Source organism: Rosa chinensis, chromosome 1, assembly GCF_002994745.2.
Source record: "Rosa chinensis cultivar Old Blush chromosome 1, RchiOBHm-V2, whole genome shotgun sequence".
NCBI lineage: Eukaryota > Viridiplantae > Streptophyta > Magnoliopsida > Rosales > Rosaceae > Rosa > Rosa chinensis.
Window position 1 is genome coordinate 4,644,391 of NC_037088.1, and position 26,324 is coordinate 4,670,714.

Below are 26,324 nucleotides of genomic sequence, written 5' to 3' on the forward strand. Positions count from 1 at the left end.
CCTCCTCCTCCAGACCATGTTAAAATCAACTTTGATGGTTCAGTCATCCAACAAAACAACAATGCAGCTATTGGCTTTGTCATAAGAGACAGCTTTGGATGTCCTGTTATTGCTTGTGCTAAACGAATTGGGAAAGCTAATGTCCCTCTGACAGAAGCTGTTGCTCTCCGGGAAAGCCTCCTAAAAGCTCAAGAGCTTAACTACACCAACCTGTTGATTGAAGGGGATTCCCAACTGGTCATTCACTGTGTTATTGGGAAGACCAACACTCCTTGGCATCTACAATCTATCATCTAGGACATCAAACAGCTAGCATCCAACTTCAATTCAGTCGTTTTCACCCACACTTTAGGGGAAACTAATTTTGTGGCAAATGCCCTTGCCTCCATAGGCCATGGATCGGACGAGCTCATTTCTTGGACCAGTCACTTTCCCTCGAGTGTTAATTCAGCTATTAGCTTTGATCTGTTTGGCGCAGGCTGCTCTAGAGGAGCCTCCCTTTAGCTTGTTTTGTTAGTCTTTTCGTATAAAAAAAAAATAAAAATCAAAGTAGTTAGACACTGTGCTGCAATGCACAGTTAGACATTTCACATGCGCTGAGAATTAGTCCTTAGGCCTATTGGAATACTCTAACACTGTCAAAAAAACAAAAAAACAGAGGTTGTTCATGGTACCTTGTCAAGGTCTCCACTCTCCGACTATCTTGACCAGCTTTCCGGCTAAAAAGTAACATCAGACTATCAGAGAAGTTACTGCTTTTTTAAAGCAATTATTTTGTTTCTTGAGTCCCAAACCAATAAAATTGTCACATTTCGACGAACAAAATAAAATTTATTTTTAAGAAGCTAATTGACAACAAATTTTTACTATGATTATTTTAGGGGTAAAAATTGATTTCATAAATTTAAGAAACTCTACAATCAAAGTTTAAGGCCTCCTCCACAAACAGAGGGGGTTCCTAATAAAAAGAATCAAAACCAATCAGTCAATCACATTAGCATAAACTATTGATACATATTATAAAGATCTGAGTTGCAACATATAAGGCGACCGCCTCTAGTTTATGGGGCTCCTGACTTACCAGAAGAGAAGAAATAATAAATCGGCTTTGGAGTTGTGTTCGTTAATACTCTGACAAATAGCCACAAGCTACGGCATGATGGATTTGTTGAGTTACAGTTGTTTTGAATGACACGGTCTACCCCACGTGCATGCATGTCATAATTCCATGTGCACTGTCGGTGGTGCGTGACCATACTTTGACCAAAAGAGGAAATATGGGTCATTCTGATGGCCCAGTTCATGTGACCTCCAGCCCACTTTTGTCCAACATTTCTTTCCTTTTCTTTTTCCAACATTTTTTTATGCCTCCGTGGCTCCCCGTTTCGCTCAAACCCTCGATATCCATCGAACGAGAGATTCTTATGTAGAACAGCCGTACCATATGGCGGTAGGGCTGTCTAATTAGAAACTTGTGTTTTGAGTATATTGCTTTATTAAAAGAGGCCTAATTTTGAGATATGCAAAGTTCTTTCTTAATTTTGATTGGACTGCCCTATTGTCATGTGGTAAGTCAGTCCCTACTTAAGAATTTCTCTCCATCGAACTAATTTAGTTTTGCACTGCTAGAAGAACCACCTCACCCATATGGATCGAGGTCTCTAATATTAAATGTTAGGATTAGAAATGCGAAAGAGGAAATTACGAGAGAAAACAAAGAAATTAAAAGATAAATCGTTCATTCATTATATCAATGGATCTTACATTATAGACAAATTGCCTTATATAGTTCTCTATGTAACCAACCCTAAATATCTATTTACAAGACGACCCGACCCTAGTTCAATAGGCATCCATTTAGGTAAATCAACACACTAGCCTAAGGGCATCTCCAACAGTGATAGCTATCTTGATAGCTAAAAGTAGCTAAAATTGGAATATAGCTAGTTGAATATTGAGTTATGCTCCAGCAAATACCTAAATCTCAAGTTAAATTTAACTTTTAGTTAAATTCTCTCTCCTCTCTAGCTAAATATAGCTAGGTCTTTTAGCGAAAGCTAAATTTAGCTTTTGTCTAAAACTAGTTAAATTTCAATTTTTTTTTAAAATAAGTATTCTGTTGGAGATGCTTTTAAAATAAGTATTCTGTTGGAGATGCTCTAAGATAGGGATGGCAATGGGGCGGGTTGGGGATGGGGATCACAATACCATCCCCATCCCCGGGGTCATTTTCTACCCCCATCCCCGCCCCAATCCCCAATAAAAATATGTTGGGGATTCCCCGTCCCCATCCCCATTGGGGACTAAGCCTCCAAACCCGCCCCAAATCCCCAATAAGAATTTAATAAATAAAATAATTTTTTCTCATATTGTCTTTTTTAAAATCAAAATCTAGAACAAATAAATTTAAAATATGATTAAATTCATAAATCATAATTCAGTGAGTGCAAAAGTCAAAACACCATTAAAGTAAAACTGTAGCTATTAAAGTAAAGTAGTAAATGTATATATTTGTGATTTATATTATAAAAAATAAATTAAAATATATATAAGTTAAATATATGTATATATTATTGGGGCGGGTTTGGGGATGAGGATCACAATACCATCCCCGCCCCATCCCCAATCTTAGATAGCGGGGATTGGAGATCCCCATCCCCATTCCCCATTTGTCCCCGAATTCTCCCCCCATTAGGGGCGGGTATCCAATGGAGCTCCGCCCCGCTGGGGATTTTTGCCATCCCTACTCTAAGACAATATATAATAGATCCTAACAGGTTGATTAATTAGCTTTAGGCTTTAGTTGCGAGTTTAGGGCTTTAACCCTAAATATAAGTCGGTTAGTTGTAAGTTCGACTTTCTCTCTCACGTGTCGATAATTTGTGGCATGTTATTATTTGGAATTACTAATATTATGGAGATTATGATACGTAATTACTAGTTTTTTCTTCGTCCCTTCATCAAGGTATTTCTCAACTCAATTAACAAGTTAGTGAACATCCCGTCAATCAGTACCTGTTCCAGAAGATCACTAAAGAAAAGGGAGTTGATCAGAAGTGATTGTGCCTGATGCACACGTATTGGTTTAGAGTGAAAAGCAACAAGGAAAACACTAAATTAGAGATACACTCAGTAAGGAAGACCCCATTCCCAGAAGGCAAGAAGACATATAGACGTGTTTGTAGTCCAACTCCAACTTTGGTGTTTCAGTTCCCACATGAGCTAACTATAATTCAACTGCCCGGTACAACTAATGAAATACATTTCTTGATTGCATCTACTTACAATACTACATTGTCCGATGGCTATATAGCGATTGAGATGCTGCCATGTTCAGGGAGAGGCCGGTGGCATGGATTTTAACACACAGCCGAAGCTATGCTCTTCTACTTCCCTAGCTGCTTAGCAACTGGAAGTGTAATACAACGGCTGACAATTTCTTGTGAAGGATTTTACTTACAATACTGCATTGTTCAATGGCTTCTTCATAGTGATTGAGCTTTATCAGATATCCTACCATGTTAAGTAGAGGTCGCACGAATTTTAACAGCCAAATCCATGTCCTTGCACTTCCCAAACAATTCGAACATGAAGTCACCATATATGTTATGGCCTGTGAAAAAATATATAACAATAACAAAGAAAGTAAAAAATAGGAATAAAACCCACCAGAATTTTGTCAACAAGGAAACCAAAAACACTGCAATACTCAGAAGCTCATCTAGGACCATAAATGTCATATCTAAGCATCAGAAGTTGGTAACCATTCATACCGTTGAATTACCTCTCCAGTTTTTCCTCCTTATAGGGTCTGCAGGCCTTGAGCGTTCTTAGATTTATGCACCAGTGTATATGGATTGAGAGTTGAATCTTGTCACCAAAAAGCAAGGAAATGCAGATGATATGTAATATTTTTATTTATCAAGAAGAAAAATAAGTACATTGCAAAATATTCTTTGTTTAATCACCTAAACTGCAGATACTACTAATTATAACCCCAGCTTGTAAAAGTGGCCAGCTTGCAAATTTGAATGTGATTCTTATTTTACAGTAATTGAACTGCTGCGATGGTAGGGATTTTCTCACGCAGTTTCTGTGTGACAGCAACTCTAACAGTCATCACCCCGGCAGCAGGACCTGTGATCCGGACTTTGACTATAGGCTCATCGATTGCCACAAGTTCTAGAGATCCACCTGCTGCCCCTACTAAGTAGGGTCTAATTTCTTCAAGTACCTGGAAGAGTTTGTACATACATCAGATAATTTCATTTTGTTTGGGAGAAGCAGGTATTATTGAAATTTGAAAACCCAAAAAACTAACAATGACAAACAAGTGGATAATATATCCAAGCTCTTCACACACCATCACCAACAAGAGACCCCAACTAGAGAAGTAACAGCAGCAGACAAATCTAAATAAATAGCAAAGAACAATCTACTTTTTAAAAGCTGAAGAAATTGATGCCCATAGAGAAGCCCAAAAAAAAACTCCACCCCACAAGCTGTGCGATTCATCCCCTCTTAAATTTTCATAATTTTTGTTCACTTGGCATGATTCAATTACAATTATTCCAAACTACTGTAGCTTACCAACAACCTACTCAAGAAGTGCTTGGCACCTAAGAACAGATGAGGGAGAGAAATAATGATAATACAAGCAGGGGATGCAGATTGAACTCCAAGTAAGCTTTCAATTAAACAAAAAATGCAAGGACATCAGAGGCACTAGAAACAAATCAAAACATAGGCAACCTAATCCCAAACTAAAATCTTTTTAGTAGCAGTAGTGCAATACTATCTAGTATCTACATGGACCATTCAAAGAAAAGTACATTTAATTTAATAATTATAAAGGAGCCAGCACTTCATATAGTCAATTGAAATATTACCTTCTCTATATTTTCTTCATTCAGCTCAAGGCCTGTTTCTTCATCTGCTATTGGTTCCACAGCAACTATTTCAGGGATTTTTTCCATTAAACGTCGCTCAATACCCATTTTCATTGTCATAACAGAACTTGGACATGATCCACATGCTCCTTGTAGCTTTAACCGCACTATATTGCCATCAATTTCATGTAATGCCACATTCCCCCCATCAGAAATGAGATATGGCCGGATTTCATCTAATACACTTTCCACATTTTCTGCAGTCAATGGTAATTCCACGGCTGAATTTGGAGTAGCAACTGCCTTAACAACTGTGAAGTTCATAGATCAGATCACCATCCAAACTAAAGTAAAAAGAGACTCAAGCCGCACCCACTACATGAATAACAACATCCCCTTTACAGTAAAAAGAATATTTTCTATATTGAATAGTAAGTTTTTGACAGAAGGACATGCTCTTGTGATGTAATGAAGGCTGCAAATGGCTTTTAAACAACCTTTGTTTGGACTAGTGAGTTGAATATGTTAATTTTGGAGTATGAAATTATAATAATAGGAGTTTCCACTAATTTCACTTAGTAGTCTTTACACGGGTAAAATATATTCTTGCATAATTTACATGAAGGATAAACAAAACTAATGCAGAAATGAGGAGATAAACATATAAGAGAGCAACCAGTTAGAAAAGCATAGACCAGACAGCACAAAATTAATGATCCTTTAAGACCACAAATTTCAGCTTGAGTAGTTTTCCTACCCAAAAGAAATTTATAGAAGAATACTATCAGAAAATAGTGAAAGGTAAACACTCTCATGGTTGTGAAAAGTACTAAGATAATACGAAGTATGTCCTCCAAAAATATAGCAGTAGTGGTATCTGAATCTTCTAGTATATTCTGTTTCCTGATTCCTCTCAATACGCTTTGAATTCAATAATAGACGAGAAAAGTTTGAAAATGAAATTATCAATATTACTGCATCAAATTGAGGCTTTCAAATCAATTTCAATATAACAAAAAAAGTACAACAATCTATTTCAATAAAGAGGAACCAACCTAAATTGCGTGAAGGTGAAGGTGACTGAACCCGTGAGCTCTGCCGCACCAAATTATGCCCTCTAGTGAATGAAACAAGGGAGCCTCCTGATAATAAGCTCCAACTCTGCAAAGAAATGAAATTTTAAAAAAATTACAGAACTACCAAGAAGAGGGAAACTTTTTTCTTTTTCTTTTTTCCTTCTTTCTTTCAAATGAATGAAAACTGTGGATACCGGTTGCCGAAGTGCTTGTTGGGCCATGTAGTACGACGGCGGATTTTGAAGAACAGCTTTCATCCCTGCTTCAAATGCAAGTTGAAATTGACGACGAGAGGACGAATGGCCTTTTGTGGGCTTTCACCACCGGCGATCCAGGAATGCAAACCTGGGTGAGCTAAAACTTCTTAGTTAAAAAAAAAAAAAAAAGCAGTAACCTCTACCCCTCAAATGCAATACAACATTTAGAAAACAAAATAAATCCAACCCTACAAGTCCCTAAAAACTTGAAACTCTTTGATTACGGTTTCTGGGTGCTGGTTTTCAGCATTAATACTTAGAAATAGAGAACTTAGCAATCATGAATGAATATATTCTTATAAGCTAATCCAACATGGAAACTGATTCCCGATTCTGTTTATACTAAAGCCAAACCGCCAAAACATTAAAACAGCCGCCGGTTTACATCAAGTTTCGAGCTTTAGACCCCAGTTCAATGAACTAAAGATTAATTAAACAAGGCCAGATGCCCAGAAGCAAGGCATCAAGTATTCATCTTTTGAGACCAAACTAAGAATAGATTTAACTGGGAATTAGAAACAGCGTTTAACCCTAAAATTATGAGCGAATTAATTGGAAGTAGATAGCTTACAATTTGATGAGATTCGAAGAGGGGCTTGAGGGAGATTGGCCTGAAATCGGAACACGGAAGCGAGTCGGCTAGCTTCTAGCTGGAGATGATTTATACACCACGTCTTTGTGTTTCTAGTTTCTACTTGTAATTTTGTTTCCTATTTATACGTCTTTTCACAGTAACCAAACGACACAAGTCTCTAACTGTTGAACACTTGAAGCATCGATTAAAAGGAATCTGGCTTTCACCCATTGGTGCTCGATTTTTAAAATTTTTCATTTAAATTCTTGAATTGAGAATAGTAGTGTAAATAAAATAATAAATTTCATTCGAACTATCCATATTTTTTCACGGTCCAATAATAAATAATAACGCACCCCAAGTTATTATATCAACATACTTTAGCAGTGTAAAATGTTATTATATATATATATATATATTTTGAATAAGTGTAAAAAATATTTATTTTTTATAGATAGTTTATCTATATTATTATCAAGAGAAGAATGTTTGTTAGCCAAAATCTAGAATCATAAGGTAAAGTAATCAAGATTGAGGCTCGAGCGTTAGATGGACTAAACCTTGTTACTCATGTTCAACAATGTTATCACAACTTATGGATATGATTGGATAGTCAATGCTTTTATGGGCGTTATTGCTAATGTTGTTTAGATAATATGGGCTTTGTATCTCATATACTGGACAAAAATATTGGGCTTTGTTTAGCTTCTATGACAGTAATATGAAGACAATATGTGAACTAATAGAAATACAACAATCTCTCTACCTATTAGACTTAACGGCTAGCTCAATTTCATGCCCATCACTATAAGAAAAGGCGTTGGCGTGCAGAAGTACTAGTTTCTTCATCTGTTCCACTATGTTGAGTGAAATTTGTTGCTGATCGAGTGCCGGAGATTGCAAATATTCAAAATGGAAAGGTTGAGTGATTTCCTTGTGGCCCCAACAACTGCACTACGTGAGGGATCTTGCTTCTGTGAATGATGAATGCACGACAGAGCTAGCTACCAGTAGCATCATCCTCTGTGCTTTTCTCATCTCCCTCTTAGATCACACGAAGCAAATGACATTACTGCCAAGTCCTTTTTTGTTAAACATGTTCCATGCATGTCCACTTTGGTAGCCAGTCAATGACTCACTTACAGTACTAGTGTCCTAGTGTCTTTTTCTTCCAACAATTGTTGAATTCATGTTGATATGTATGCATATGCATATGTCTTCCCTAATTCTACTACTCCAGTCTCACTGACCAAGAACTCATTAAGAGAATCATTCTTCATGTACTCGTAGAATCGTAGAAGTTTAAAGGGCTTTAATTGCAGGGTGAAAGTAGTATAACTAGATCACATATGGAAAGTTGTTCCCAAGGTCCCAACTTCTGCCATAAACTGCTTCCAAATATCTTGGCCCTATCAATTGTTGTTGCTAAGGACCTTGGCAACCACTTGCATTCCATTTTTGAGAAGCCTAGCTTCTTTTATACTACTCCAAAAACACCTAAACCTAAAATTGTTGGAGTAGTTATAGTTGAGTGTGAGTTCTGCAATTTTCTAATTAGCAGCAAAAGTTATAGGCTTCACTCCTGGCATGTTGCTCTGGAACCACTTGATTGTCGGAAACTCAACTTGTGAGTACAAACTACTGAAATTAATCAATTCGTAAGTCCATTGCTACTTTGTTGGAGATGCTGTTGGTACTGTCACTGCTTATTATCCGGGCAGAAACTAGAACAGAACTTGCACAATATTTCAAGCAGTTGTTAATGGCACATACAATGGCTGTAAGAGCAATGATCAGCACCCTGATAGAAACTGAAAAAGGATCGAAAAAGAAATCCTTCTTTCTTTTCGGTAAATAAAAGAATCCAATTAATAAGCCTGGAAGCAAAATGTTACCATGAAATTAAGAACAACAAATGCCAGCAAGCTAATAAGCAAAGACCAACCCCACACCAGAAAATAACAACTACACCAGGGGGAACAACAAATTAAAAGACATAACTGCAGACATACTCGGTCCTGGAAGACTTCATTCTGAGTAGATACACGAGTTTGTTTTAATATAGACTCCAACTTTGGTATTTCAATTCCCAAATGGAGTTTACTATAATTCAACTTCCTATTACGTACCTTATGGATGAATAGTACCACCGCTGAGTATATAAAGTGAAATACAGTTGATTGCATCTACCTACAATACTGCATTGTCGACAGTCCAATATGCTTCTTCATAGTGATTGAAATAGGGAAAGATATCAAGGATTTTAAGTTTTTAACAGCCAAAGCCATGCCCTTGTACTTCCCAAACAACTGGAACATGCAGTCATCACCCATATTTGCTATGGAATGTGAGAAAAAAAGAAAAAATAGAGCCCCACCATAATCTTGTCAAGAAGGAACCAGAGATAAAGAAACTGGGCTACCCAGGAGCTCATCTAGGACCATAATTGTAATATCTAAGAATCACAAGTTGGTAACCATATCATAGTTGTTGTGGCAGAGGCCTTGAATGTTGGCAGATTTATGTACCAGCTATATGGTTCTTTCACTGTTATAATGTTTATATGGATTAACAGTTGAAATTCTCAGTCAATAAAAGAGAAAGGAAGTGCAAATGTTATGTAATACTTTTATTTATAAGAAGAAAAGGAGAAACTACACCGCCAAAAGAGTCTTTAAATCAATCTGAACACAAATACTATTCATTATAACCTCAGCTTCTACAAGTAGCCAGCTTGCAAAGTTGAACAGATGCCTTTGAACTAATTAAAACCAAGTAAGAATAACAAAACAGAGTGATACTTCTCACATATGATACGAAAAAGAATCATGTTGTCAATATGGTCTGAAAGTAGTTATTACTTGCTATGAAATCCTGAATCTTCCAGTGTCCGGGTTAATGCTTGATTCATCTGACAGAAGACCAGGTGATTAAGCTTAAGATATACATATACACACAGCCAGCTTCCATGTAATGTATAGGGCACGTTCTCCAGACTTCATGCTCGAGAGTCAAAACACTATGACTAAAAGACCAGTGATTAATTAGTCTGAGAAAACCTCGATCTCATTAGAATGTAGTGCAGATGTTGGAGGGAGACGAGGAAATTACTCTGCCATATTTTCCTATTGATCAAGCATTGATCATGAGCAATCTCCTCGAATCCATCGTAGAGGAACATAGATAGACTTCGAGCACTTCTGCATATATGATCAACAAAGATGTACGTATTAACCCCTGAGTAATATGCAACATAGGAATTTTTTGGGTGGCTACTTTTTCCCTCACTGTACAGCACAAAGTGAAAATACTGCTCAAGCTCATTTTACAGCATCTATTTCTTACTTTTCATATAAAAAAACTGCTTCCACACCAAGATTTTCCAAACCTGAACTCCTATTTCTTGAATTTTGTGGCACTTTCATGTGTCTAAATTTCTAACATACGCTTACATTTGCAACCTTTTTCACTACTTGTAGTTACTAATATTCCACTCGTGCACCGCCCATGAACATGTTTTTCAAACTAAGTAATTTGATTCTCATTCCAGACACCATCTAACACAAGGAGGTATGTTTTCTCATCTAATTCTTATCGAAGGCCACTGTGGAGCTGACTCATCTCAATGTTTTCAAGTGGCTTATTAGTTTGCCGACTCAATGATTTTTCTTAGCAAGTGTATCGAACTCAAACTCATACGAGATGCATACCCATATCCCTATTTTCAGCTCCAATTGTTTTTTTTCTGACCCACTTGCCAGTGTATGCAGTCTAGGCAAGTGCAGTATTTCTGATAGTCCAATATTATTCCTAACTATGGAAGTGGTAGCACATCCTGACAGATAAAAACCTTGCAATCTCTATATTTCAGTGTTTCCTAATTTCTTTTATGTTATATATGACCCATCCTTAGCAAAAAAGCAAACTGGCTTGAGCTTGAGGAAAAGATGCGAACCTTTTATAACAGTTCGTTTCCAGATACCAATTGTCTCCATTGAGCTTCACTGCTTCTCGTAGAATTCATCTAGCAAATTGTCAACATCAGAAACCACATCTTCTTGGCTTTGAAGTCACTCTTTGAATTGATTTCATTATCGGCTTTCTTCTTTCTGCCTCAAGCAGAACAGCGTTGATTTTGGCAACTAGCTTCTCAAGCTTTTGGAGCTCATCTTTGACACAGCAAAGCAATCCCATTTCTTTGAGAGCAAGGAATGAACTGCGCCTTCCGGTGTTCCCTTTTGTACTGTTGATGAGGATTCTCCTTCAGCCGCCCATTATGTTGATTAGGGATATAACTGAAGCTAAAATTACTGTCAATGGAGTATTTCAGAGGTTGTAGAAGGTAAAAATAGTGTTATAAGCAAAGTATATACTGTATATCCTTACCATATACCAGGAAAAGGAATGATAATAGTAATGCGTGTTAATGATGACAATTCTTACATGGAACAAGTCTGAAAATGAAATGTAGAATAAGAAAACACTATCATCCTTTGTTTGCTTAATGTGATAGTTTGATACCACTGCATGCTACTCCACCTTTGTTTGGCCTTGCGTAAGAAAACCAAGTGATGTAGAGTGAATGGCAATAAGGATTGAAGAACAGCTCGATCGTGCAAAAGGAGGAAAACTCGGTTTGCTACAACTTTGGCATTCGGTGTCTGAATCGCAATTGCTATAGCTTTCCGGAAAGGGAACGATGTCAAGAGCAAAACTCGTCGCTTTGCCACGATGTGTGGGCTTTTTCGGGCTCTCGAGATAGTTTAGGGCCTCAAAACTGCAATTTACTATTTTTCAGAAGTTTCGGTTTCCTAGTTTGTTTTGGATTGGTTTTGTTTTTACCCGTGGGTTTTAGGGTTTCATTGTTAATCGCCCTAGGATTTCTTTTCTCATATATAAGCAAACCTTAAATGGCTGTAGAACCTATCTTTTATCATATTATCAATCAAATTTAGAATTTTCTCTTTTATCTCTGGTGGACTCCAGAACCTTTGTTTTAGGTTTATTGCTTGTAAACTTTAGGTGATCTTTCCGACTGCGTCACCAAGTAAACCTAGTCTTGACTCTTCAGAATTCGTCCCTAACAAGCGATGGTAATAGTCTCTCATAGTAGGGATAGGTTTAACTTGAGGCATTTTCGAAAAGGACCATCAGCCTCTATCCAACTAGAAGAAACTCAATACGATTCCTTAATTTTCTTCACACACACACACACACCAAAGTGCAGATCACTTTATCTTCTAATTAAGTGAAGTAATGAACTAATGAATACCCCCATTATTAAAGCTACAAGAGCTCATGCTTTATTGGTGGTTCATTGCACCCTTTTTTGTCACATAAAGACTTGCTTTATGTTAGAAAAATAGTTCCATTAAACATGAAGAAATGTAATCCCATTCTCCAGTGTTTCCCGCAAATAATAAGTTGGTATCTGTCTGAAATAGGAAGAATGTAGAAGATGCCATTGGAATGTAAAGCTTTGGAGTTGCAACTCAAAACAACCTAACTAAACAGCTGTGATGCTATAATATATTGTAACCACATCACAAAAGCTTACTACTAATGAAAAAATAAAAATAAATAAATCCTTCAGTTCAGAATTTGAGTGATTTTGACACTCCATAGTGCAATATATTTTAACACAGTAGTGCAAGCTTGACATTAGAGCGCCAAATTAAAAAAAAAACTTAAAACTCATGTCTGAGGTACTTCATTGAACACTGTTTATACAATCTTTAAATATAGAAATAATATCAACCAAAAACAATAATATAAAATCACATATATAAGAGAGTAAATATGAACTGGAGATGTCATCAAAAAAATATATAAACTGGAGATTGATCCAAAAGAAAAAGAAAAGAATGGCAGTAGAATCTAATCTTTTCGAGTCAGGATCAAGATTTGCCAAATCTCCCCATGGGACTGGGAGTATATATTTACAAATATTGAGGTCACGTGTAGTGCTGGGGGCATGTGATAATCCAGCGCCCTCCGACTTGTCGTCAAAGAAGACGACACACACTGAGACACTGCCTTTCCCTTCGCCTTTGACCCACTCGGTCACTCCCATGTTTTTTTCTCTTTTGGTCTGGATCGATTTGGCACAACGTCCCACTCGGTATGTACAATACTATAATTAGGGTAAATAGCTCACTACTATAACATATCTCCCCAACTCACTTGCTTATTGGATCTGGCACTTTAAAAATATAAATTACAAAAAATATCTATTTTAAGAGCAAATGCATTGATGTACTGAGACCTGATTCACTGATTTATTGACTATAAAATTTTTTAAACAAAAAAAAAATTCCACTAATATTAACAATTGAGACTGTAAAGTCTAGGGATGGCAGAAATCCCTAGCGGGGCGGAGCTCCATTGGATCCCCAATCCCCGCTATCTAAGATTGGGGATGGGGCCGGGATGGTATTGTGATTCCCATCCCCAAACCCGCCCCAATAATATATACATATATTTAACTTTTATATATTTTAATTTATTTTTTAAAATATAAATCACAAATATATATATTTACTACTTTACTTTAATGGCTACACTTTTACTTTAATAGTGTTTTGACTTTTGCACTCACTGAATTATGATTTATGAATTTAATCATATTTTAAATTTATTTGTTGTAGATTTTGATTTTTAAAAAGGCAATATGAGAAAAAATTATTTTATTTATTAAATTCTTATTGGGGATTTGGGGCTGGTTTGAAGGCTCAGTCCCCAATGGGGATGAGAATGGGGACGGGGAATCCCCAATATATTTTTATTGGGGATTGGGGCGGGGTGGGGTAGAAAATGACCCCATGGATGGGGATGGTATTGTGATCCTCATCCCCAACCCACCCCATTGCCATCCTAAGTAGAGTCTAGTCAATCCACCGATTTACTGTTTTATTTTATTTTATTTTTTTGTGAGAGAATTCATTCACACATTGAAAGACTCCCATTCAAGGAGTACAGTGACCTAATTAAACCCTATCACAATTTTAAAATTTAAATAAAAATTCCAATGAAATGGAAAAAAGAAATGAAATATTGTTCAAGTAAATCTCTATTTTGTGTCTGGCCCAAATTCTAGGTTACTTGACCTAGTGATAATAAGGTTAATTAGATAATCTCGGAGAATCTTAGAGATTTCTATTCAATGTATGATTACCTTTCTTTGTATGATTAAGATAATATGCCTTATAATCCTCTATATAAATAGGCTCCTATTATCAATGAGAACACATAGCAATTCTCTCTCAAATATCGTTTCCCTAAAACATGTTATCAACACGAAGCCCTAACCCTGAAAATCCTAATTTCGTAGCCCTCAAATTCCAGCATCCACCGCCTCACATATCGAAGCCCTGGTCCCAAGGAACCTAGAACCGGTGGCAGAACCACCGGAACAGGCCGGAAACCACCTGAACCAGCCATCGGAAAATTCGATCCGGCCACTGCCTTGTGCCTGCCCCTGCGCATCTGCCGAGATTTGCCGACAGCACACGCACCTACCAAGACCTGCGCACCTCTGTGCTTGCACCTGCCGAGATCTGCCGACAGTCCCTGCGCGCCTCCTGCCGAGTCCTGTACCTGCCTCTGTCGACACCTGCAGAGTCCCTGCGCAGCCCCTGCTGACACATGCCGAGTCCCTGCGCAGCCCCTGCACCAACTCCTGCCGACAGCCCCTGCAGCAGCCCCGCACAGCCTAGCCTAGCTCTGGCCACCACCGCCTACCACTTTTCCGGCGACCTCCGATGACCTTTTTCCGGCCATCTCCATCAACTTTTCAAGGTAAATTTTTCTAAAAGTTCCCGTTTTTGAAGTTTTTCATTCTTTTCCTTCTTTTTCTCGGGGGCTTGCAACCACCTTTCTTCTACCCCCCCCCCCCCCCTTCTTCTTCATAGGGGAGACCAAAAGCCTAACTGTGGGGTTTGTGCTCACTCCAAACTTGGAGCTTGTAGAGATCTCCAAACTTAGAGTTTGTACAGAATTTATGATCGACCACTTACGTCATTGTTTTGATCTAATCCAATACATCTTGGAATTGAATTTCTTGGAAGCAATTATGCTAAGAAATTCCTAATTTCTTGGAAGCGATTACGCTAAGAAATTTTATATGTTTTCGTGGTAACTTTTTCCGATCCGAAACTAACTTTTTTTTCTTGTTCTCTTTCAGGATGAGTAACCAACCTGAACAAATTGGATTTTGTTCCATTGGGAACAACTGGCTTTGGATATCACAGGTGGGTTCGTGATGTCCGCCAGCATCTCAAGGCCGATGGAATCCTGGATATGATTCTCGAGCCTAGCTAGGACGTGCTAACGGTTGAGCAAGCTCATGCTTTGGAAGCAAACATAGCTGCCTTAGAGGCAAATAAGGCGAAAGCCATCATCTTAATGACTCGTCATATGGATGATTCGCTCCAGTACGAGTGTATGAATGAAAAAAGACCCCAGAAGGCTGTGGGTCTCACTCGAAGAAAGATTTGGCAACATTCGTGACTCCCTGCTTCCTGACCTAGAAGTGAGATGGCATAGCCTCCTCTTCTATGATTTCAAGTCAGTTCTTGACTACAACTCGGAAGCACTTCGCATTAAATCCTTAATGGAATTCTATGGTAAAAAGATCACAGATGCGATGTTGATTAAGAAGACTCTCTCTACCTTCCCCATCTCTGCATTGATGGTTGCTAAGAACTATCGAATAAATGTTACTGCAGGACGGATCACAAGGTTTCATGAGCTCATTGGAGCTATGAATGTCGCTGAAAAGCATGACAACATCCTTGTGAAGAACTATAATTCGAGATCCGTGGAAACAGAGCATATTTCAGAGTCCAATTATAGGTGCGCCCCTAAGAGAGGGCACCAAGAGCGAAACCCTAACCTTAGGGATACTTCTGGACGTTCTGGTCCATATAATCGCTCTACTTGGGAAGATAACCGCCAAAATAGGCGAACATGGAACTGAAGAGGTTAACGTGGAAAGAGAGAGGGAGGCAACGCCTCTGGCCATGTTGGTGGCGCCACTAACACTAAGAGTCATCTAAGTGACGCTTTCAAAGCGCCTCAATCAATGGAGTCTGAGCAAAGAGATGTATGTTCTCGATGTGAAGTATCTGGTCATTGGGCACACATTTGTAGAGCTCGTGAAGAAATTGACACCTTCTACAAAGCATATTGTGAAGCAAGAGATGCTCACTATGTGGAATAAGAAGATCATAAAGATGATCTAGAGTGAAGGGTTGAAGACTACAAATCTGGCTGGGATCAATAGATCGCCAATTCTGTTTAAGTCTTTATTTTTCCAAGAGATGTAATAGGTGATTGCCATATACTTTGTAGTAAATGCCATTGGTTTAGTTTTTCTTCACATAGGCTCATTCAAAATGAGTATGATGTCTAGGAAGGTTTTGAGATAAGTGGTACTTAAGTGAGCTTTGCTCCACCGACATCTCTCTACTCACCTGGTCATATTTATTTTGGAGTTATCGAAAGAAGTCAAACGACTACCTTTGTTTTGCATTAGCTTGCATGGATTAGATTCTCTGAATGGTTAAGAGACAATGATGTACTCCGTTAGCTTATGAATAAAATTTTGAGTTCTTTTCATTATGACTCCATTTTGATTCTGAGCATATTACTTTTGTGACTACGATGGCTGGGTCATCAATATTAATTCAAGGACATGGAATAGCCCAAGTTCCCCTTGCCAAATGACACCTTGATTACTATCACAGAAACTCTCTACGCTCCTAGGGCAAATCGCACCTATGAATAGCCAAAGGATTCCATGCGAAAACGCATGTAGAGAATGGAAATGAGTTCCTTTGCAATACCTCTAATGATTGTGAACAAAAACACATCTTAGAGAAGTTTATGTGTCTCTCTAGTGGACCCTATATAACTATTCGAGCTATTAAATCCAATAAAGTTATGAGAAAAGATCTCTTGGATTTAGACACATAATGACTTTGTCACGACATGATAGGTCATCCTAGTTATAATATGATGATCCGTCTACTAAAGACTTCACATGGATATCCTTTCTTTCAAGCGAAATGAAGCATGAATCAAAAGTTGATTCCTTGACTAAGTGTGATTGCCGCCACTACCTCTAGAGCCGCCGCCGTCTACCACCAGCCTAGGGCCGGCACAGTCCCTATCCATGACGCCATGGATGGCGTCTATCATGGTGATGGCTCCCTAGGTGATGCTTAAATCACCAACTTTGCTTCAAATAACATTTTAGATGCTTAGGCCCAACCAAAACCTTATTGGTTGCTTCTAAAGCCTCTCGCTCGTTTTACAAAGCCCGTTCATTTGGGAAATTAGGACTAAGACCGTCCTATACAAAGGATATGAAAGTACTCGTTCTGTTCTTACATAGAATCCATGGGGATTTTATGGACTAATTCAACCAACTTGCAGACATTTAAATATTTCATGATGTTGATTAACACGCAAACACGCTGGTCAGGTGTTGTGCCATTGTCCACTTGTAATGCTGCTTATGCTACACTCCTAGCACATATCATATGACAACGGCTCACTCCTCGGATCATCCTATTCCGTTAATTGGATTTGACTATGCTAGAGAGTTTACATCGAAGACTTTCGATGGATATTATAATGGGACTGATGTTAGACATCATATTCTCATGAACACACCCAAATGGTCTCGCTGAAATGACTACGATGGTAGTCAGGACATTGGTAATGCGCACCAATCTCCTTATATCCGCTTGGGGTGATGCAATATCGCATGCAGCTATGCTAATTCGTCTACGACCCACTACCACTCAATCTTCCTCTGCGTTACAGCTAGTGACTGGGTACAAGTATCGCACTGACGCATATTTGAGTGTGAAATTTATGTGCCAATTGCGCCGCCACAGCGCACTATGATAGGTTCTTACAGAAGAATGGGCAACTACGTTGGATTTGAGATTCCAACAATCGTCCTCCACTTAATGTCCTTGCTAGGCGATCTCCTTACCTCTAGATTTGCGGATGTCACTTTGATGAGACAGTCTTCCCGTCGTTCTCATCTCGATCCCTGTTAAGGTGATGAGATCACACATCTGTTGCAAATATGCCTGCAAGGAAGGACGTCCCTACAAGAGGACGTAGCGCCACCCTACACGGAGGTAGGCATGGCGCTAACACCAAAGAGAGTGGCACTCTGGCGTTATAGACAATGGCCCCAGCTAGGATGCGTGGGAGGCCCTTAGGTTCGAAGGATACTTTGGCATAACTCAATCCTTGGATCATCGACACTCAAAATCCGTCTCAAGAGTATCTTCCGGATTATGGTTATCATTGGGGGACGGCTCAACGTCAGAACCTATTCCTGAGAATATAGAGTCTTATGAAAATTACACTACTGTACATGAGACGTGGGATAGAAACTCTATCATAATTGATGACGTAGTTGCGCATGAGTTTGTTGAGTCCGATGATATCGAACCACACTCCGTTGATGAATGAAGGCCAATGTAGAGAAATTTGGCCTAAATGGAAAGATGCGATATAGGTTAAGTTGGATTCTCTAACGAAGAGGAAGGTTTTTGAGCTAGTGATGCCAACACCTCATAACATAAAACCTATTGACTAATGGGTCTTTGTTAGAAAGTGTGATGAAAAAAGAGATGGCAATCTCGCCTTATGGCGCAAGGCTTCTCATAAAACACCCTGGAATCGACTACGATGAGACATATTCTCTCGTCATGGATGTCATTGCACTCCACTACCCTGTCAATTTGGTAGTTTCCGAATAACTGAACATGCAACTTACGAATGTGGTCACTACGTATCTCTATGGGGTTCTAGATACAGAATATACATGAAGGTTCATGGTGAACTTCATTTACCCAAGTCAAGTGGCTCTAGACCACGAAGCGTGTTTTACAAAGAGGTTGAAACACTCACTAAAGTGACTACTTGATTGGGAAGAGATATGCCCACGTGTTTCCATAACAAGTTTCGGATTCTATCGTGGTTCATGTTGGACATGATCTTCATTGGAAGCCCTTAAAGAGTAAAGGGAAACCACTGAACACTTGAAATCCGATTTTAAGATGAAGGATTTTGGCAGAACACGATTATGTCTCGATTTGAAACTTAAGCATCGTGTTGATAGATGCTTAGGCATTTTGACAAGGTCAAGCCTTCAAGCACCCCCACGATCATCCATAGTCTTAATGCTGAAAATGATCCTCTTCATCCGAAGGATGATGGCGAAGATGTGCTAAAGGCGGAAGTGTCCTACATAAGTACAATAGGCGCATTATTGTACTTAGCTCAATGCACAAAAACAGACTTTTCATATGTTATGAACTTGTTAGCTAAGGTATAACTTTGAGCCAACGCGACGCAATTGGATTGGTGTAAAAGATATTCTTCGGTACTTGAGATGTACGATTGATATAGGCTTGTTTTATCCCTGCATCGAGACGATGGATTCAGACCCATCACACACCAAGAAAGCCGCCAACATTGGCCCGCGTCCTTTATCCCCATCCCAAAACCACACATATGTTTTGGAAGGTTTGCTGATATTGGGTATCTCTCTGACTCACACAAAGGTCATTCCCAAACTGGTTAAGTGTTCACCATGGATAAAGACCGTGATATCTTGGAGGTCTACAGAATAGACACTAGTCATTATAGCTTTGAACAATGTAGAGATGATTACTCGTCACGAAGTGGTTCGTGAATGTATATGGATTGGATCCGTAATTACACATGTTAGAACAATTGTGGTTTGAAGTCTACCACAGATGAGCCTACAAGCATTTAGGGCAATGCTGTTTGTTTTGAACGAATGAAGTAAGGCTACATCAAAAGAGACAACACCAATCATAATCAGCAACAACAGAAGCTCCTCAAGATCAAAGTAAACTAGGTTTGATCTGAGGACAATGTGGTAGACTTGTTTACTAAGTCATTGCCCAAATCCACGTTAGAGAAATATGTGGCAAGAATTGGCTTGTGGAAATTATCTGAACTCCCATGATCGTAGTCATCAGGGGGAGGCTGTGGCGACCCGAATGGGTATACCACAGTGCCGTAATATTAAGCCAATAGGAGCTCGATACGTCGTAGACATACTGTAGACCTACCAACTTAATACTACAAGGCCTTTTTGAAAATACCATTTTTAGAAAATAGGAGACCAAGAAAAAAACTTTTAAGAAAGGTCTTTAAATTAACAACCCAATACTCAAATTAACAAGTCTGGAAATGCTTAAAAATAAAGTGGGCAAGTGCACTGTGGCGCCTTAGGGCTTATATCATAACCGAAATGAAATGAAAGTTCAACAACAACAATAAAACAAAGGGGTGAGGTGCGCTCCCAGGTAGGCGGACCTCACAGAGTTCAACATGGAATGAAAAACGAGTAAATCGATGGAATACCAAAAGGGAAGCACTTCAAGCAACAAGAACAGCAACACACGAACTCGGCCAACGACCCCCTTCTAATCCAAATCGTCCGGAATGACCTTGTTGTAACCTGAAATGTAGGGGTGAGCATTTCGTCCTCGCTAGCCCAATAGGGGCCGACCCAACCTTAGTTAGGTTTGAAAACTAAGTAAAACATAGCTACTAAAATATAGGTTGCGCGCATTTGTAAAATCAAGTAAACAAATGCAAGCAAAAACAATCATAGTTGTTTCGTTTCAGGAAATCATATGCAGCATGCTTCACACAACTTGGAGCTCCGAGATACTTACCTACCAGCTAAACTAAAATAAATCGGTGACCGACCTGGTTCGTCAACCTTCGAGAACCGGCCAACTACTCTATAGTCTTAATGGCTACAAGTAGCGAAAGTGTCCATTTCCTGGCTCTGAGTCTCCTATGACTAGTTCAATGTCTGTACTCACCTTTCCTTGACAAACATAGGAGCATAGCTCCCTCCGGAGGTTCACGGTTATTGATACCGTGGGATCCCTAGGAATCTACGCGTCTAGGTTCCATTCACTTTCAGGTCACAAACACAAACATACAAAAGGGTACAATATGTCAACATGCAAGTCTAGCCTCGGTTTTTGCAATCACAATCATCAGTTATGAAAACATAGGTATCACGAGGCATCGACTAATGAACAACCAAAAACATAGTTGCAGGCAACATAATATTATACTAGAGCATTCCACATATATCGAAAAGCCTCTAATAAGGAAGGGACAACTCACCCTACCTGGAAAATGCTGGCGTACTCCACACTCTGATGCTTTCCGCTTAAGCTTCCTTAATGATCGTGTTTCTTGAACCATTACTTAGTTTGTAAGTAATTATTCAGGTAAACATTATGATCAATTTTAAGTAACCGCGCACACTAAATCCTTTTTATTTCAATGAGACCATTAATTATTTCTTTCAACCTTTACCAATTTGGGAAACTACTTCTTTCTTAAAAAGGAAAACGTCATTATTGCTCCGCTAAACTTTCGCCAATCCGAGTGACCAAAGTCGAGTCGATCCTCACGTTTTACGAGGTCGGTCAACCCTGGCCAACTCTCGGAGTTGACTTTTGACTTTTGACCAAGTATTCCTTTATTTACCATTATTTATTATTTATTAAAAATAAATAAGTAAAGTAAATAATTCTTATTAATTAAAAATAAATAAGTAAATAATTATAAATAAAGTTTTACTTTTACTTTTACCCATTTACTTCTCATTTTTCACCATTTTCACTTTACCATGACTTTTACCTCCACACTTTCACTTTTACCTTTTACCTCTTTTTTTACCGAATTTACCTTTACTTTCACCTTCTTCACTTTTTACCACTTTACCACAGTAAAAACTCATTTAATCCAACTTTTACCATTTTCTTTATTTTCCTTTTCTTCTAAAAACAAATCCATTTCTTTTCTTCTTCCTTTTCTTTTGGCCAAAACTACACAACAACAATCACCAAATCTTCCACAACAAAATTCCAACACTATGAAAATTATGCTAATAAAATCCTAATAATTAAACCATCCTCAAATCTCTATTTTTCACAATTTTTCCAACAACAACAACAGCTCAACATAATCAAAATCAACCAAATAAATTCCAAAAATTCTAGGGTTTGTCCAGAACCCATTCCTTACCCTTTCTTCTTCAAAAATCACGGCCTATTCCTTCTCCTTGGCCTTCTTCACCTACAAATCCGTCCAGCATCAACATCTCAACCAAAAAAACTCGAAAACAAGGTTGCATGGGTAGATTCTTACCAAAAATCCTTGCCAAACCGGTAGCCTAGCTTCATGGTTTAAGGAGAAATCAGGTTCATGCACCAAAAATCAAAATGGAAATCAAAAACTAGAATTTAGGAACAAATAGGTGTAGATCGGATGAATAGAGGCTAGATTAGGAGGGATATTACCTTGATTTGAGCTTGGAAAGAAGAAATCACAAAAACCCCCAAATTAGCTTCGGGTTCTAGGGTTTTTGGAGGATTAAATGGCCAAATTTCTTGATTTTGGTTGGAGAAATGGAAAGAGGGGATGAAGAGAAGAAAATCTGGAAATTTTGGTTGAAATCCGGGTTCTGTCGAAGGCGGCGACCGGCGATTTCCGGCGAGGATGAGGAGAGAGAGGCTCTCGGGTAGAGAGAGAAGGCTGAAATGAAAAATGAGGTGGGTTGAGGCTAGGGTTTGGAGAATGTGTTCCTTAAATACATCTCCTAAATTTAATTGTGAAAAGTCGAATCTGCCCCTCTTTTTGGGCCAATGGGCTTGGGCTGTCCCTATTTCACTTTTCCCTTAATTTTCCTTAAGCCCACTCCGAAAATACATCATCAAACATCCTTATTTCTCCAACACTTTACCGAATCCTTTCGGGAAAATTTTCCGGGCTTGTCCTAAGCCTCAATACTTTAAAAATACTTTTCTAGACTCAAATTGGATTTTCTCTAATTTCTTAATCTCTTAAAATGGCCTCATAGTCTTAACCTAAGCGCGAATACTTGTGTACCATACGAATACGTAATTTCATACGTTATACGATAAATTAAAATAAATAAGTAAGAGTATGGGGGTCTACAGAGGCGCAGACATCAGGGGGAGATGTCTACATGTAAATCTCGAAACGTGAAGGGTGTGTTGTACTCTTTTTCCCCTTCAACCGAGGTTATTTTTGTCCCACTGGGTTTTTGTTACTCTGCAAGGTTTTTAGTGAGGCAACGAGAGAAGTACAGCGTTTGGGCGATACAAGGGGGAGTGTTCAAGTAAATCTCTATTTTGTGTCTAGCCCAAACTCTAGGTTACTTGACCTAATGTTAATAGGGTTAATTAGATCATCTCGGAGAATCTTAGAGATTCCTATTCAATGTATGATTACATTTCCTTGTATGATTCAGATACTATGCCTTGTAATCCTCTACATAAAGAGGCCCCTATTATTAATGAGAACACATAACAATTCTCTCTCAAATATTGTTTCCCTAAAACAAATATATATTTTTTTAGTTCTCATATGGCCAATTTTTACTTTTGAAAAATTTGTTCATCTATTCTTTTTTAGAAATAGATAACTTCATTACTTATCCATGGCCAGAAAACACGTACATCATAAGTTGTCTCATACCAAGAGTTTTGAATGACACAAGCTGCCAAATATATGATAGGTGACCTCATTGTAAACAAAATACGCACAATTATTGATGTGCCTAGCTAAGTGAAACAAACTCCAAAACTATCTAAGTTCTGGCCATAGCAATCCTAACTACCTAGAGACCTTAATTGGTGTACGATTAGAGTAGCTAACCTACATAGTAGCAGACTACCTCAAATGCTAGACACACAAGCAGGAGACTTAAAGTTTCCCCTTGCCCTTACCTTTAGGGCCAGCTGCCTGGGCAGTAGTAGCAGATGGATAAGTGAGGCGTAAAGAAGTCATCCCCACCTTCTTTTGAGTTTGAGGGCCCTTGTTCTTACTCCCAAGTGGCCTACCCATCTTCTTATTCAGTGTCACAATTGCAACATCATCCTCAAGTTCAACCAAACCAAGAGCATCAGCATGAAGCGATAGAAGCTTGCCACCAAGTATAGTTTTGAACTTCTTCGGCGAAGGAACACTTGCTTCCTATCAACCTCTCTTCTTATAGGTTAGAGTTGTCTTCTGCTCACCTTGCATGGCAGGGGTAGCAGCTAGGTTTTCCATTAGGGTTCAGATGGAACCACCGAAACCAAGTCAGAGGCTAGGTCTTGCAAGACAGTCTCTTGATTCATACCTTCCAATTCTACTGTGGTGTGCACGGTATCCTCCTTCGCAGCAGACCCAGAAGTCGAGCGTTCTAAACGCCAAATGATAGGCTTCTTCTTCATCAGCAAGGTAGAAGAGGGCATAGGCAAATCTCGGCTATTCTGAGCCGAGAAAGAGAAAACACCGCTGGATGTATAAGGGCCGCCACCAAACTTCAAAACCCTAGGAGTAGAAACTGCAGCATTGGTTCCTCACACTTCTCTCCAGAGTGAGTGATCAGTCCACACTAAGGGCATCGACCCTTAAGATGTTCAAATTGAAACTGTAGTATAGGTTCAAAACCTGGCGCTAAGAAAACTCGACGCTCTAGAAAAACAGGTTTGGAGATGTCATGAGAGAACAAAATACGGATGGTACCTTTCCAAAATTCCTTCTTGTCATAGTCCAAATAGCCTCCCAGAAGATTCCTGATGAGTATGAAGTTGTCAAGTTCCTCATAGAGAGGAGGGATGCTAGAAAACCTAAACCAAACTCTGACATGCTTCATAGGGATGTCAGTAATAGGGAGGACTCCATCATATTCCTCTAGACAGACCAGAGCCTTATCAAAGCACCACACACCACCCTTGAGTACTTTGTTCCAATCACGGAGAGAATCAAAGGAAAATAGGAAACGGCTATCCGCTTGTTCCTGGATCTTAAATTCATTCTCCACCATCCACGTCCGAAGGAAGTGGGATTTGAAAGTAGCAGGATCAACTGGTTTGCGAATAAGTGGTTTTCCGAGAAGAAAAGACTGAGAAGATCGGCGAACAGAACCTCCTTCGATCTTTCCCAGATCCGGGGTGTCACCCCTATCAGCAAGTGCTAGAGAGGCAGCAAAAATGGCAGTAACAGCGTCGATTGAAGTCATTGAGGAGTGGAGAAGTTGAGAAAAGGCAGAAGTCACCACCTAGGGTGCTAGGGTTTGTAGAGAGAAAACGCTAGGGTTCGAAGAAAATCTCACTAGGGTTTTTGTTCATCTTCTTTTTGAGATAATGAAGTCAGCCTTTATTGAAATGTAGAGGGATTACATTGTGCACATTTCACCTGCAATTGCAACTAACAAAAACCTAGGTGTAGAAAAGTAGAAGCTCTCCTAATGTAACAAGATAGCATGAGCTTCCTATAAATAGGCAACCTTATTGGCACCCCTCCTAGTATGAACAATTTTCATAGTTGATTATGAAGTTAAAACCTCCCCTATATCTTGATGGGGAAATATCACCAATGGTCACTGAGTTATGACTTATTCGACACTTAACTCACTGTATTTTCAACAATATCACTTAACTCACTCAGTTTTACATCCGTTTTTCACTTAACTCACTGCCGTTAATTCTACCGTTAGAAGCCGTTAAAATTGAGGGTATATTTGTCAAAACACTTTAAAATCATTTTTAACTTAAAAAAAACTACATTTATTAGACTTTTTTTTCAATTTCCGAAATTTCTAATAAAAAATAATTTTTTTTAACTGAAATATAATTTGAAAAAAATTTGTCTTTTTTTTTAAAAAAAAGTTAGAAATGCATTTTTTTAGTGTTTAGACAAATATACCCTCAATTTACATTTATTAGACTTTTTAAAATTTTGAGATTTCTAATAAAAAATGATTTTTTTTTAACTTAAATATAATTTGAAAAAAAATTGTCTTTTTTTTTTTTTTTTAAAAGTTAGAAATGCAATTTTTTAGTGTTTAGACAAATATACCCTCAATTTATATTTATTAGACTTTTTTCAATTTTTTAAATTTATGAGATTTCTAATAAAAAATGATTTGTTTAACTTAAATATAATTTGAAAAAAAATTTGTCTTTTTAAAAATAAAAATAAAAGTTAGAAATGAATTTTTTTAGTTTTTAGACAAATATGCCCTCAATTTTAATAGCTTTTAATGACAGAATTAACGATAGTGAGTTAAGTGAAAGACGGATGTAAAACTGAGTGAGTTAAGTGATATTGTTGAAAATACAGTGAGTTAAGTGTCGAATAAGTCATAACTCAGTGACCATATGTTTTCCCTGTCTTGATATATATGTCCCAAGTCCCAACATATGCATTCGACTCTGCAGGTCTAGTCAATTGGCACTACACCAGACTGGAATCAGTCTCCACTATAGTAGGTTGTAGGTTATGTTCCTTCACAAAACTTATAGCTACCTTACACGTCAGAACCTCTGCATGCTATGGAGAAAGCAGGTTGCACAAAGGACTAGCCCCTCCCTCAATCATCACTGCAGATGAATCTCTTATCACAAACCCTAAACCTCCATTG

At 38.4% G+C, this 26,324-nt stretch overlaps 1 protein-coding gene and 1 long non-coding RNA gene across 3 annotated transcripts; both read right to left on the bottom strand.

Annotated features, from left to right (window-relative positions):
* Positions 1–3,888: 3,888 nt before the first annotated feature.
* Positions 3,889–6,949, bottom strand: LOC112181544 (nifU-like protein 2, chloroplastic). Of its 2 annotated transcripts, none has more exons than XM_024319915.2 (5): positions 6,794–6,949; positions 6,160–6,310; positions 5,945–6,050; positions 4,890–5,200; positions 3,889–4,234 (listed from the first exon to the last, which is right to left on the bottom strand). In XM_024319915.2, the coding sequence occupies exons 2-5, from the start codon at positions 6,220–6,222 to the stop codon at positions 4,046–4,048; spliced, it is 669 nt and encodes a 222-aa protein (XP_024175683.1). In that variant the 5' UTR covers positions 6,223–6,310; positions 6,794–6,949; the 3' UTR covers positions 3,889–4,045. The 2 variants fall into 2 exon arrangements, with proteins under 2 accessions (XP_024175683.1, XP_024175684.1); XM_024319916.2 differs by having other exon boundaries at positions 6,160–6,319; positions 6,794–6,937.
* Positions 6,950–20,022: 13,073 nt separating this feature from the next.
* LOC121051728 lies at positions 20,023–22,432 on the bottom strand. Its single transcript, XR_005806681.1, has 3 exons — positions 22,037–22,432; positions 21,914–21,964; positions 20,023–20,318 (listed from the first exon to the last, which is right to left on the bottom strand). It is a non-coding gene; the product is annotated as an uncharacterized LOC121051728 (long non-coding RNA).
* Between the last annotated feature and the right edge of the window lie 3,892 nt (positions 22,433–26,324).

What these genes read in the sequence shown, in the direction of transcription:
- LOC112181544 (XM_024319915.2), bottom strand. Translation starts at nt 6,222, where the DNA reads ATGAAAGCTGTTCTTCAAAATCCGCCGTCGTACTACATGGCCCAACAA. An exon ending in AACAAGCACTTCGGCAACCG is followed by an intron (nt 6,051 to 6,159) that starts GTATCCACAGTT and finishes ATTTCTTTGCAG; the next exon opens with AGTTGGAGCTTATTATCAGG. An exon ending in TTCACCTTCACGCAATTTAG is followed by an intron (nt 5,201 to 5,944) that starts GTTGGTTCCTCT and finishes TGAACTTCACAG; the next exon opens with TTGTTAAGGCAGTTGCTACT.